The 13,147-nt window shown below is 42.7% G+C and overlaps 1 protein-coding gene across 1 annotated transcript in view; it reads left to right on the top strand.

The window, feature by feature from the left end:
• Window positions 1-3,875, top strand: part of MRPL13 (mitochondrial ribosomal protein L13) — a 48,191-nt gene extending 44,316 nt beyond the window's left edge. The window contains exon 7 of the mRNA XM_035011839.1: window positions 3,602-3,875. Coding sequence (XP_034867730.1) covers window positions 3,602-3,623 — 22 coding nt within the window. The 3' untranslated portion in view covers window positions 3,624-3,875. The remainder of the gene's footprint in view (window positions 1-3,601) is intronic.
• Window positions 3,876-13,147: the final 9,272 nt, after the last annotated feature.

Below are 13,147 nucleotides of genomic sequence, written 5' to 3'. Positions count from 1 at the left end.
AGATACCAAAGGAATTCCGGTATCCAGCCTCATCAGTACATGTTATCATAATTTAAAATTATTATTGTATCGGAAAAGCTTAAAACTGCCTGTCAATAAAGTCCTCTTGTGGGTAGAGCTGTGAAGGATACTGTACAGCAAACGGAATCACCTCTGGCTAAGGAGGAAGTATGTTACCTTCTCTTAGGCGCAGGTTAGTTTTAGAAATTTACTTCATTTGCTTCTTCAGCATCTTCAAATAGTCATCCCCTCGGTCTTATGAGTAGCTCTGTGGGAGGTCTAAGGTGAACCCTTGCTAAGTCATCCTGTGGTCCATAGACCAGCACTGCAGCATATCGGAGCTTGTTGGAAATGTAGAATCATGAGCCCCTCTACAGATTAACTGAATCTGAATCTGCATTTTCACAAGAGCCCAAGCGATGTGTATACCCACTGAAGTTGGAGAAGCACTCAGGTAAATAGACCTCCCCTCCCCTTTCTTACCTTGGATTCCTTTTAGTGGAAGAAGGTAAGCAGTATAAATGCATTGGATGTGTGCCTGCTTTTGTGTGTGCACGTGCGTGTGGAGAAATAAAACCGTATTTAATGTAAAAGCCTCACTTTTCCCCACAAGGGTACCTACTGAACGCCATATAATACCATTAATTGCCTCCAGTATAAGTTGATGTTTCTGGCTATGCCAACATCTAAAGTACCTAGTCCCTTGGCCATGATATTGTTTTCCCCTCCTGGGAGCAAATTAACAATTCATAAAAGATCCTGACTACCTTCTGTAAAAAAAGGAAGAGTTTGTAAAACAAAGTGGCATTTTCAAGGCAGTCACTGTACTGTAATGACAGATATCTTACAGATATCCACTATATGCTGGGCACTGTGCTAATTGCTGGAGGCATAATCTCAGTTATACGGGGACCCTGCCTTCAAAGGAACCAACAGCCTACTAGAAGTGATAGAATAAAATGGTGCATGCAGGCACTTGCAGTCAGGAGGTCTGCACTAGGTCCCTACCATCCACTTCCTAGCTGTATATCCTTAGGCTAGTCACCCAGCTTCTCTGAGCCTCAATATTGTCAACTATACAATGAGATTGATAAAGTGTCTTTCTCACAATGTAGTTATGAGAATAAAATGAGATAATGCATGTGAAGCAGTTGGTGTACTTCATGGCATCTAATAAGCATTCAGCACATCTTACATAAGTAACATTTATTTACATAAAGTCAAGTATAATTTGAGAAACACTGTAATAGAAGTATGCATGAGATTCTCTGGCAATCTCACAAAGAGGAGCCCTAAGTTAGGAAGGTCGTGGAGGGCTACCCAGATGATATGATTTTTGAGGTGGATTTTGAAGGATTAGTCAAGTCTATCAGGCAGAAAAAAAGCTCAAGTACCCAAGTCAAGAGGTATGAAAGTTTTTATCTGGGCAGTAGCGGGTAGTGTAATGGGATCAGAATGTAAAGGAATGGGATGTAGAAGGAATAACTCAGAAGTGTTAGCTGAGGCCGTGTCATGGAGGGTTATATATTGGTTTCTGGGCTGTTTGAATTGTGACAAAGCAGTGGAGGACTACTGAAGATTTTTTAGGCAGGGCCACTTGATATGCAGAAGTGGGATGGAAAAGAAGGAATTTGTGGTAGGGACTCTTGACAGGTCTCCCCCTTTGCCCCCTTTCTCCTAAACTCCACATCCTAATCGCTAGCTGCCTGTCATGTCCAAATCTTACCATTTTCAAAACCAAGATCCTTCCCCCCCTTCCAGTCTGTTCCTCTGCCTGTATTCCCTATCCTGAAGAGATCAGCAGCGTCGCCATTCACGGAGGTCTTCAAGCTGAAAATCAGGGATCATCCCTGAATCCTCATTTTCTAGTAGCTCCTTCTTCCTCCATCTCCCTGGCCCCTTCCCTTTTCCCTGTCCCTTCCCACCTTCTCCCCACCAACATGGTACTTTTCTGCCTCTTAAATCCTGAACCTGTCCTTTCTTCTCACTCATCACTGTTACAGCCCCAACACAGCCCTCTTCTTTATCCTCCTCTATTCCCGCCAGAAAATCTTCTTGAAACAGATTGGGGCCTTATTAGCCCCCTAGAGCTTTCAGGTCACTACCTACTACATACCTTGGGTCACGGATTACACCCTTCACACACATTTCCAGTTTTATTTGTAAATCCCACCAAAAGGTCCTTTTGTCATCTCATTGTTACTTGATAAATTAACCTTTGGTGTGGAAACAACTAGACTAAGCACATTTAGTTTTATCGAGTGGAGTTGCAGAGACTTCTTGTTAGGACCTTAGCTTAGAAGATTCCTTTCTGATGACATCGTCACCATCCTTTAGTCGTAATTACATGAACCAGCTGAACAGAAGAAGTAGTTTCAAATGTGCTGGTGTCTCCTGACTGGGAACTGCTTCCACTAAATTGAGTCACTAGCCAAAGATTAAAAGGATGCACTTGGGAGCCACATTGAGCTCTCGAACCACACTGTCATTTCCCAGACTTTGGATGTAGTTTTTACATTTGGAAAGAGATTTCAAAAACAGTGACAGAATCCTGCAGTTTCTCCTCTAGTTGTTCTAGAACAGCTGATACGGTGAAGCATATTTGGCTGGTTTCCCAGATCAGAGCCCGTATTCCTCGGAGTTAAATAATAACTTTAAATTGTAATGTAGTTTATTTACTCAGCCACTAGACTGTTGGTCTTCATAGCTGAGCTGTCTGGTATCTTGTGAGTATTCTGTTGAAGAAAACATGCTGTGAGTGTAGAAAGGGACTAGATAAGTTATTTCGGGGCAGACAGAGTTCATCTACTTTTTAAGGGAACTCAAACTATCGAATATTTTTACAGCTGTTTCAAAAACATCTATTCAATTTACTGATTACAAACTCCCTTCTGAAAATCGCATGGGAGCTCAACACCTACAGATACACCTGTGGAAAAGATAAAAGGACACTTGAACATTTTTTTGCATTTTGTAATTTCCTGTTCTTCATTTTCTCCACTGTTAAGATTCAACATTTCCCTAAAAAAAAGTGTTTTTTGTTTTAATTTTCTACTGGAAGTAACTTTCAAGTATGATTAATCCTATAAATGCATGAATGAGGAAAAGACCAGTTATATGTATGTAATTAAAATATCAAAGGCCTGGTGTTTATACATTTATTTGGTATTTGTATCATAATGAAAAATAAATTTAGCATGATAAAATAATATAAATAGGGAAATTACTCATTCAAAAATGGCCTTGATTAGGCAAATCCATATGCTTATATGGATTTTTAAAGATCATAGCAGTCCTTTCTGTGAAAAAGTCTTTAAGAAAGTATATTTAAAAATAGAACAGAAATTGAGTTGAAGTTTTAAGTTATAACATTCACTCACAGGCACAAGGCAGTCTATATTTATACTCTCGAAAGAGCTTGGGAATTGTCACTTCACGATGATTTGGCTTTAGTGTTTTTCACCAGAAATCTAATGCTTGTAGATAATTTCTCAATGAACAGTTACTTTCATTTTAAATTGAAAAATAATCTTCCTTCATCAGGCAGGAGAAAATGATAGGATGATTCATAAAGAAAGAAATGTTGATTTTTGTCTTTCAGACCTGAAGATTATCGCCTCTAGGAGAATGAAAATTGCTGGAAAGAGCAATGAGGTGACTGAAGCTTCTTCCCGAAGAGTCTCCCGAGCTACAGGCCGAGTGAGGCAGCTGCTGCGTTTTGACAAGAAACTTGTCATGGGCACCGAAAGCTTGTGGAGAAAGATCAGGAGGGGCTAATCCTTCGATAGATACGTTATTTTATAGAATTTTTTTATTATGTAGTCCAGTTTGGATGTTGTACATGATGATAAGAATAAAATTGCTTAGTTGTTTAACTGTTCAATTTTTCATTTAACAAAAACACAAACCCTAGTGTTGTACCTAGGTACAAACCTAGGTGCAGATAAAGTTGCCGACAAGTGCCCGTCGGTGCAGATTCCCTCAAGTTCCGCCATCACTGTTCTGCCCCCCACCCCCCGCCCCGGGGAAAACAAGGCCCACTTTCACTTTTCCTTTCAGTGATTATTTTAGCTAACCTCCCAGCTCAGAAGGGTAAGGTTTGCGCTGAGGTATTTACAAAGCGCAATCATCTTTTTCCCATATAGCTCTTGGTTTCCATGACCCCAAAATAAACTATTGCCTGTCTGCTCCCTGGAAATCTCACTGCCCTGCCTGTGCTACCATGTTCAGACCCCTGCACGGTGTCTCCAGATCTTCTCCTGTTGGCTCCTATTCACTTCTGTGCAGGGCACTTAGACTGGACTGCTGAGATAAATATCCCTAGCAGAATCTCTTGAGAAATTAAGACGTGGAGCCATTGTATTTGGGCATTTTTGTGGGAGTTTGATTTTTTTGCTTTTTTTCTTCTCTTGTCCTGGCCAGTCGAGGAGTGAATTTCAGACCACCTTTCCCATTCACTCAGCAAACAGGTATTTGCCGGGCACAGTGCTAGGTGTTGGGAAAATAGAAATCACACGTGTCTTGCCCCAGCTAAGAGCATATACAGTCTACCGGAAAGGAGCTGTAGATCGACTTGTAAATAAGTGCCCTTGGGTGTCAGAGGTGCAGACATTAACTCTGTATGAGCTGTGATGTTAGTAAGTGTGTGTAAGTAAGAGGAAAACAGTAACTAAAATTAAAGAGGAAGTATTGCTAGTAAGCATCTGCCAACTTGCCAAACACAACAGCTTTATATTAAGTGTATGTAATCCATGCAGCAACCCTATAATGTACATAATGTAACCCACCCCATTTAAAAACAGAAAAGCTGAAGTAGCAACAAGTTAGGTAACTTGGCCAAGGTCACAGAAGTGAACTGCTGAGTGGTCATCAGGATTTGAGTCCAGGCCGTCTGGTTCAAAAGCCCATGGACTTAGCCACTGCTCGCTGAGAAAAAGTGTTTATGTTTCTGTATCACAAATTCTGTAATAAAGCAAGCATAACCTGGTCCAGGTCAACAGCTACTATTTGCAAGGAAGTGGCAGTTCTAATTTAAACCGTTGGACCAAAAAAGAAGCTCCCCCCTCCCTTCCCTGTGATGTGGTAACCGTAGGTGTGAGTCAATATGAAATAAGCCTCCAGCTCCTGATGCAGTAGCTTTAATAGAGAGGAAATTAGTCTGGTGTAGCCCGAACACCTAAAACAATGCCCGGCAGGTATTTCTTGATTGAGAAAGGCTCACTAAAGAAAGCCTTGGTTTCTAACTGCAGGATTTGAGGAGGTGAGAGCAGAGCAACATGCTCTACAGTAACATTGAGCCCAGTCCTCATCATATTCAGTAAGAATATGGGCACCGATCACCATAAACCCCGCTCTCACTTGCTGTGGGAGAGCCCCCTTGGTGGGGGAGGGGCCGCCTGACCCTGTAGAACCATCTAGACCTAAACAAAGGCTATATTGGTGGACTGAGTCGCCCCTCCTTACCATTAGGTGCTGACTCCATTTTGCATACGGAGAAAACCAGAGCAGGGAGGCTTTTGCACTCCGTAAATGGCCTCCCGAAGCAGACTCTATTACAGACCTTCCTGCCCTTTTGCCATTGCTCGAGAGTTTAACAGCCTGACCTGTACGTATCGTAAGAGAGCACCACCACAGGTAGCCAAGTGGAAATCACCACTCGCTGTAGGGGACCCAGAAACCTCAGGGAGGAAGACAAGACCGACCACTGGAATCGTGGCTCCTACTGAAGTCATCACTGAAATGAGGAGAAGAAACAAAAGAGAACTTTTGTTTTCTTACAGAAAAAGAAGGAAACCGTAATTATTTCAAGAGTCCTATGGGAAGGAAAAGAAAGCTGATATATATAGATATAGATAGATAAATATATATATAATGGCTATGTGTAATGTGAAATTGGTGCAGATAAATAGGAATCAAATCACTAAACCAAATTTGTATTGGTTCATACGCGGTTTTGCACTATTCACTAACACCAGGTAAACGTGAAAAACACCATCCAGCTGCGCAAAATGACCGGTGGTAGAATAATACAAAACACCTCTCTCAGTTTTCCGCAAGGGCATCGCCTACTGTATTCTCTCAGGAAAACACAGGGTGGTGTCCTGATCATAAGTGGCAAAGGAAAAGCCTTAGGCATTGCAAAGCTCTGAAACGAGAGTGCTCTGTTGCTGTCGGCGGTCGACCTTAAGCACACTCATGAACACAGGAGGCAACACTGAAAACAAACGAGGCAAGAGCGTAATCTTAACTTCCCAAGAATCACCTGTTTTCCAGGCAGCTGAAGCCTGACAAGCACTCATTTGCTGGGGGTTGAAGGTAACCCCAAATCTGATGCAGCACGAGAGCACTCTGTCATCTCCTCATTGGGGTCACGCAAACAGCTTCTTTATGAAAGGTGGGAACTAACAAAACCAGAAAAGTCAGATTTCTGTTTGAAGCTAATGCAGAGGAACGAAAACCAGGACAAGGACCAGGACCACAGCCATCTACCTCCGGTATCCCATTTCATTCGAAAAACTTGAATCTTCCTTTTACCTGTTTTCCATAGTTCAAAAGCCACAACCCCTCACTATAAACACCTCCACTAAGCCAACGTCATGTCTTGTCAAAACATTCTATATTTACTATCATGTTTCTTAGGAACTTATGTTTAAAATTATGATAGTTTTCTTGTATCACAAGACGGTACAAGGTCTGAGCTTCCTGCCCAACTCCCCTTTTCCCATAATCCCTGTTATTTTGGGAGTGCAAAATTCTGCCATCCAGGGATTATTTTTTTAGGAATGCATATGCCATGTTATAGGGCAGACGGCTCTACTCACTGTAATCGCTGGTTTGGCACCTCCTTCTGTCAGGCTGACTCTTGTGGGGCCCTAAGAGTTCACCTTCCCCCAACCCCAGCAGAAGTTGGCCACATGGGAGATACCGTGCTGAAGTCCGGTGCCATCTCCTTGTGAAGTCTGAACCCGAGTTGGGAGCACCTCCCTGGAAGGCCTCCTTCGTAGGCGCGGTGGCCTGCCCTTCTCTGCAGGCGGGGCCATCCCCAGGCTTCCATCAGCACCTCGCAGGTGGGCCAACTCAAAGCTAGGTTCTACAGCGGGCCTTTTAAAGGCATCGTTGCCCAGAATGCAATCCTTTTCTTGCCTGTCCTAATTCCTACTCCAAATTTACAAAGCAAATACAAAGAACTAGGACCAGTGAGACTGATAATGTCCCTTGGTGTGGACAGACCGGGCCACGTGCTGACCCAGAGGCGAGGATTGTGCTAATGAAGCGATGTTGCCATCTTTAAAAGTGATTGCAAAGCAGAATTTTGTTTTAATTGTAAGGTTTAATTTAGATGAAGGAAGTTTAAAAAAACATGCAAACGGCCATGATCAGATTCCCACCATAGTTCCTCCTCTGTTGCGAATTCCCTGCTAGGTGCACCCAGACACTGTCACTGTGCTTGTGACCCCATCTTTTTTTTTTTTTTTTTTTGCTGCATAATTTGTTTTCTGACCTTCTTTCCTGTTGAAGGGGCTTAGTACCACATGTAGCAAGAACAACACTAACTGTCCACTGTTCTTCCTGGCTGAAAACTTCCCGGTGGAACAGGGAGCAAGTTCTGAATCTGCAAAGCCTTCGAGCCCCAGGAGGGGTTCTGCTGCCAAGCTCCACAGTGCTGAGTTTGAATTGGATAAAACCCTATTTAAGAAGGTATGATCTTTCCAAGACCGACACGAAGGCTACATTTCAACTTAAATACAGGCTCTTACAGAGAAATGGTATCTCCCTCTCTGCCCAAAAATCTGAAATAAGAGAGTTGAATAGTTTTGCAGCATCTCGACCGCTCAGGGCTTCACCTTAAAAGAATGTAAATCTGAGATCAGCTACTGGTAAAACAGATGGGTGCCCCACACGCGCCCCAACTTCTAGTAGGCTGGCCGCCAAGGTTTAGGATACGTTTTCCACACGAAGGCAGCATAAACAGGACCTCAGAAGGAGACACGGGTTTGTATCTGTGCCATTTGGTCCACGAGAAACCCTTTGATTTCAAACAGATCTTTATTTCAAGGCTTAACTTTGCTTTCACTGCCCTCACTTCTCAAGTCCAAAGGTAATACTCATTAAAGCCTTGCAAACAGAGGCCCCTAGAAGACCCTACTGTTTCAAGCGTGACACCTGCGCTTTATAGGGTGCTCTGGTGGGACTCCAGCTCATCAGCCTATATTAAATCGTTCAGAATCACCACTCCGAAGTGATGATGCCATCCGACGTCTTTTGCAATCACAAATCTCAAAGGGGTCTTGGTATTTAGAGAAAATTTTGAGTATAATATAAGCAACTGTCTTTGACTTTTTGGCAAATTCACAAAATCCAAATAAAATATTTTCACAACTTGTGTGAGAAAAATATTGCCAGTTATTTCATTATTACGCACCGTTACCAGCACTGTGTATAGGTGGAGTCAGTAAGTCATGAGAAATGTGAGTATGTGTACCCTTCAGAAAACTGGACCCCGAAGTCTAAACCTTGGAAGCGGTGATTCATCAGCCGGCTCTCCAGTCTATATTAACAAAGGATCAGCTGCTGTGTTTCATTCAGCCATTCAACCAATGTTTATGTTCCGGAAACTGTTCTAGGTGCTTGAAATAGATACGGGAATAAGTTTCCTGCTATCATGGTGTGCTACTGTGATTTATAATAAGAAATGTATATATTTGGTCTTCATCCTGTTTCTGGCACAGAGCTAAAACTCTTGGAATTTCCTAACTGGTGAGAGTGGTAAAGATGTATTTTGTTATATTAACGAGATGACTTTGGGATCGCACCTAAGGATGGGGACTGGTTGCCAGAACCAGCCACAGAGTAGAGGATTGGAGCCTTCAGTCCCACCCTGACCTCCAGGGAAGACAGAGGGACTAGAGGTTGGATAAATCACCAGTGGCCAGTGAGTTAATCAGTCATGCCTCTGTAATAAAGCCTCTGTGAAACGCCGAAAGGTCAGGGTTCTGAGAGCTTCCAGGTTGGCGAACCAAAATACATCCACACATCGACATGCCGGGCCCCAAACCCCACGGGGACAGAAGCTCTTGTGTTTGGGACCTCACCCCATGTGTCATTTCATGTAGCTGTTGAGTCGTATCCTTTTAATACCCTTTGTAATAAGCTGGTGATCCAGTGAGTCGATGGGCTGCCTGAGTTCTGTGAGAGGCTTTAGCAAAGTAATCAAACCCAAGGAGGGAGGCGTGGGAACAGTCAGGAGGCACAGGAGACAACCTAGATTTGTCGTTGGTATTGAGTGGGGGACTGAGCTCTTAGCCTGTAGGATCTGTCCCAGGATCTGACTGTCTCCAGAATTGAGTTGAATCTGTGGGACACGATCAGTGTCCACAGAGAATGGAGTTCATTACTTGAGGTGTTAAAGAAAAAGCACACGTTGGAATGGGTATCAGTTTCACACTGGAGTCTACATTCTAGTGAAGGGGTGCGGACAGCAGACAGAATACGTTACCTAGAGAGAGGTTATATAAAGTTATATTCGTAGCTGTTAAGTATGAGATCTCTCAGCTATTGCCATGATCCTCTTGCACAACACCACTCGAAAGCGATCATTTGTTTTTTTCCTTTCATGTGTGTGCAAGTCAGCTGGAGTTCAGCCAGCTGGAACTGGGCTTGCCTTCAAGCCACAGTCTGGGTCCAGGTCTATTCCACACATCTCTGGCCGTCCTTGGGCCAGTGGCTGCTGGAGGCATGAGGCACATTCTCATGGTGAAAGACAGAAACACAAGAAAGCAAGCCTAACCACGCAAGCAAATTTCAAACCTCCGCTTGTGTGATGTGCGGGGACATCCAGTGTGTATCATGCTGGTTGATGTCTTCCAAAGCAAAGTCAAGGGATTGGGAGGTATTTTGCTACCTTGGAGACAGAGGAAGTGGGCGGTGAAGTGGATATTTTATATATTTATATTTTATATACAATTTACCCAACATGCAAAGGGAAGAAGAGGTTGACTTCTGTGGTTTTTAAGCCAGAGTTAGCAGGAATTTTGACAGATGGAATAGAGTGGGAAAGAAAGAGGTGATCCACTTTGACCCTTTAACCAAACCTCTGGGCACTCACCTGCGGCTTCCCTTACCCCAGTATGCCAAGACAGTGAAATAAGAAGAAAAATGAAACAAATTTGAGTCTCCTTAAGGAAGTAAAAAAAAAAAAAGTTTTTCTTGACCCTGCTTTTTGCACCACACACTCCCCTTTTTCTTTGCTCCTTTTTGCACCAAGACTCATCCAAAGAGTGGAATATACTTGCTCTCTCCATTTTTTTATAATCCCTCTTTTTCTCTTCAATTCTCTCAAGCTTTTGCCCTCGCCATTCTACCAGAATTGCTTCTTGATTCAAATGACCTCCACACTTTCCATTTATCTCAGAATAAAAGCCAACATTTATACCATGGCCCACAGCCCAATATGTAATCTGGCCCCCAGTGACCACTCTCATCTTATCTCCTGCAATTCTTCTTCTGCTCCTTCTGCTTGGCCATGCTAACTTTACTGCTTCTGGAATACCCCAGGCATCTTCCCACCAAGGGCCTATGCTCTCGCCATTTCCACTGCTGTGAAGGCTCTCCGTGGCTTCCTCCTCCCTGTCCTTCAGGTCTTTGCTCAAATGTCACTACTCGTAAGGCCTACTCTGACCACCTTATTTAAAACTATAGCCCTCTTCCTTCTCACCCTCAGCTCCTTCAATCCTCTTACCTTTACTTTTACGTAACACATTCTTCCTATGTGTGTGTGTGTCATTTACTTACTTATTAGGTTTATTGTATATTTTCTATCATTCTCACTAGAATACAAGCTCAAATGAGAGAGCGATTTTTGTGCATCAATCTTATTGATGTATTCCATGTGCCTGAAATATGCCAGGGATACGTCGTTGTTGTGCCATAACCACATTCCCATAGTCCAAATGTATGTAATAACTTGGGCAAATCGCAATGGTTCCTAACTAGTCTCCCGGACTCACATTTCTACCCTCATATTACATATCCCTTCTGCTCACCTATGGCTTAGCCAGAGTTATGGTGGATAGTTCTGTGAGTTCAGACGCAACCCTGCTGGCAGCGTCCTATCTCATGCGTATGCTAGGAACTTCTGCTTTCTGTCTCATAGTACTGTCATGCAAAGACAGTCCCCGAAATTAGAAGTTAATAGCCCCCAAACCAAGGCTCAACCAGTGGGAGACAGGGAGTCAGAGGAGGAAAGCTTCAGCCTCCCACCCTCTGGAGACAGTTCTAAAAAGCAGTCTCTCACTCCTCAAAGGGCATGAAGGAACTGAATCCACGCAGCCTACAGCAGTGATCCTGATTATCTATCTTTATATTGACTTTCCCTTGTTCCCTGTCTCATTTGCACTGCTCTTCATTGCTATTTCTTTAGATCACCTCCCAAATAAACCACCTGCCCTGAAATCCTTGTTTCATCCAAAAGAACTCAAGCCAACACATACCAAAATCCATCCTTACATTGAAGCCAAAGAGATACTTCTAACATAGAGGTTTCTTCATATCACTCCCAAACCAAAATACTTTGGTGATTCCCCATCACCTGGTCTAAAATCCACACACCTTAGTAAGGCCTGTAAGTCTCTGTCAGAGTTTTGTAAGCCCACCTCTCCATTCTCATCTCCCTCTACTTCTATTGTAGGACTTTACATTTCAGTCCTTCTTAACCATTGGTAATTGCCAAACAAGCATGTCCTCATGCCTCTATGCCATGGAATAAACTCTCTTCATTTATTCTCTACCAATCCCATTTCCACCAATGCTCATACATCTATTCTTTCCAGGCATTCTTAAGTATTTCTTCTCCCTTGTTATCTCTGTTCCATGTAATACATCAATATAACCATTGTTTTATTGTGTTATAATTGCTTATTGCTCCATTGATGAGCTGAGCTTATTGAAGGCAGAGAATGTGTCTCTTCTTTTGTGTATCCCAGCACCTAACACAGCGTGTGGCTCATGGAAACCTCTAAGAGTGTCTGGCACATAAGAGGCCCATAGTCCATAATAAATATTTGTTGCATGAGTAACGGCAGCTGTATTAGCTACAATATGGTTAGCTAATGTAACACACACACATATTTCTGGGCTGTTGTTACTCTATAAAAGTTTATTTCTTGGTCATGTAACAATGCAATGCAGATGTTCCTAATCAGTCACTGGCTTTTTGCAAAGTCATTCCGGAACCCAAACACCTTCCATCTTATGACTCCAGCCTCCTAAAAGACCTTGTAGTCCTCTGCATTCAGGTAGCAAATGGGAAAAAAGCAAGTAAACAAAACACACACACACATACACACACATCTTAACTTCCTTGACTCAGAAGTCACATATATATTTCATTGGTTGAGAACATGTTATACAGCCATACTGAGGGGGTCTGGGCAATAAAAATCTACTTTGTATTTGAGAAGACGAGAATATAGTTTTAGCAGAAGCTAGCTAGTCTCTAACATCGAAGCCAATAGGAAATTATTGGTACATTAGATGTAAGTGTCTCTTTGGTGATACTGGAGTCAGGAAGGTAAGAAATCTAGACTTTCATCAGTTAAGGAAAGAATGCATGGACAAGAAGTCCAAGATAATATAATCCCTAACAAGTAACAAAGCAGGTGATTGCTTCCAAACGCACTTGCATTCGCTGTAGTCAGGGCCTGCTTTGATAGGAATACAAATTCAAAAACCAAATAAATGTCAAGATTCAAAAATGGTGTCCAAGCCACAGTCTTCCTGGTAACCATACACATCATTGTTCAGCTGTCTAGAAATATAACAGTAGAAGCCATCAGCCTATTTCCAATAGAAGCCATCAGCCTATGTCCACACTGCCAAGCTACTGGGTTCATGGCCCCTTTGATCACTCCCCATCCTTGAACACTATCTTTAGCCATACAGGTATATTTCCAATTCCTTTCAAAAACACCCAGATACAGAATGGTAGATATTTCAGGAGAAGAAAAGTAAACATCCCCAAAGCTGTAGAATGTGGACAGACTGTTATTGCTCCCTGCACAGCTGGCTTTTGAGTCATATCCATTTTTTCTAGCTTTTCCATTGCTCTCGGTCACGAGAGCTGTGGCTCTGTCCTGGTTTGATAAACCAT

The sequence above is a fragment of the Mirounga leonina genome, unplaced genomic scaffold (genome assembly GCF_011800145.1).
Source record: "Mirounga leonina isolate KUSES-001 unplaced genomic scaffold, KU_Mleo_1.0 Mir_165, whole genome shotgun sequence".
NCBI lineage: Eukaryota > Metazoa > Chordata > Mammalia > Carnivora > Phocidae > Mirounga > Mirounga leonina.
This window is presented reverse-complemented; position numbering and strand designations above follow the sequence as displayed.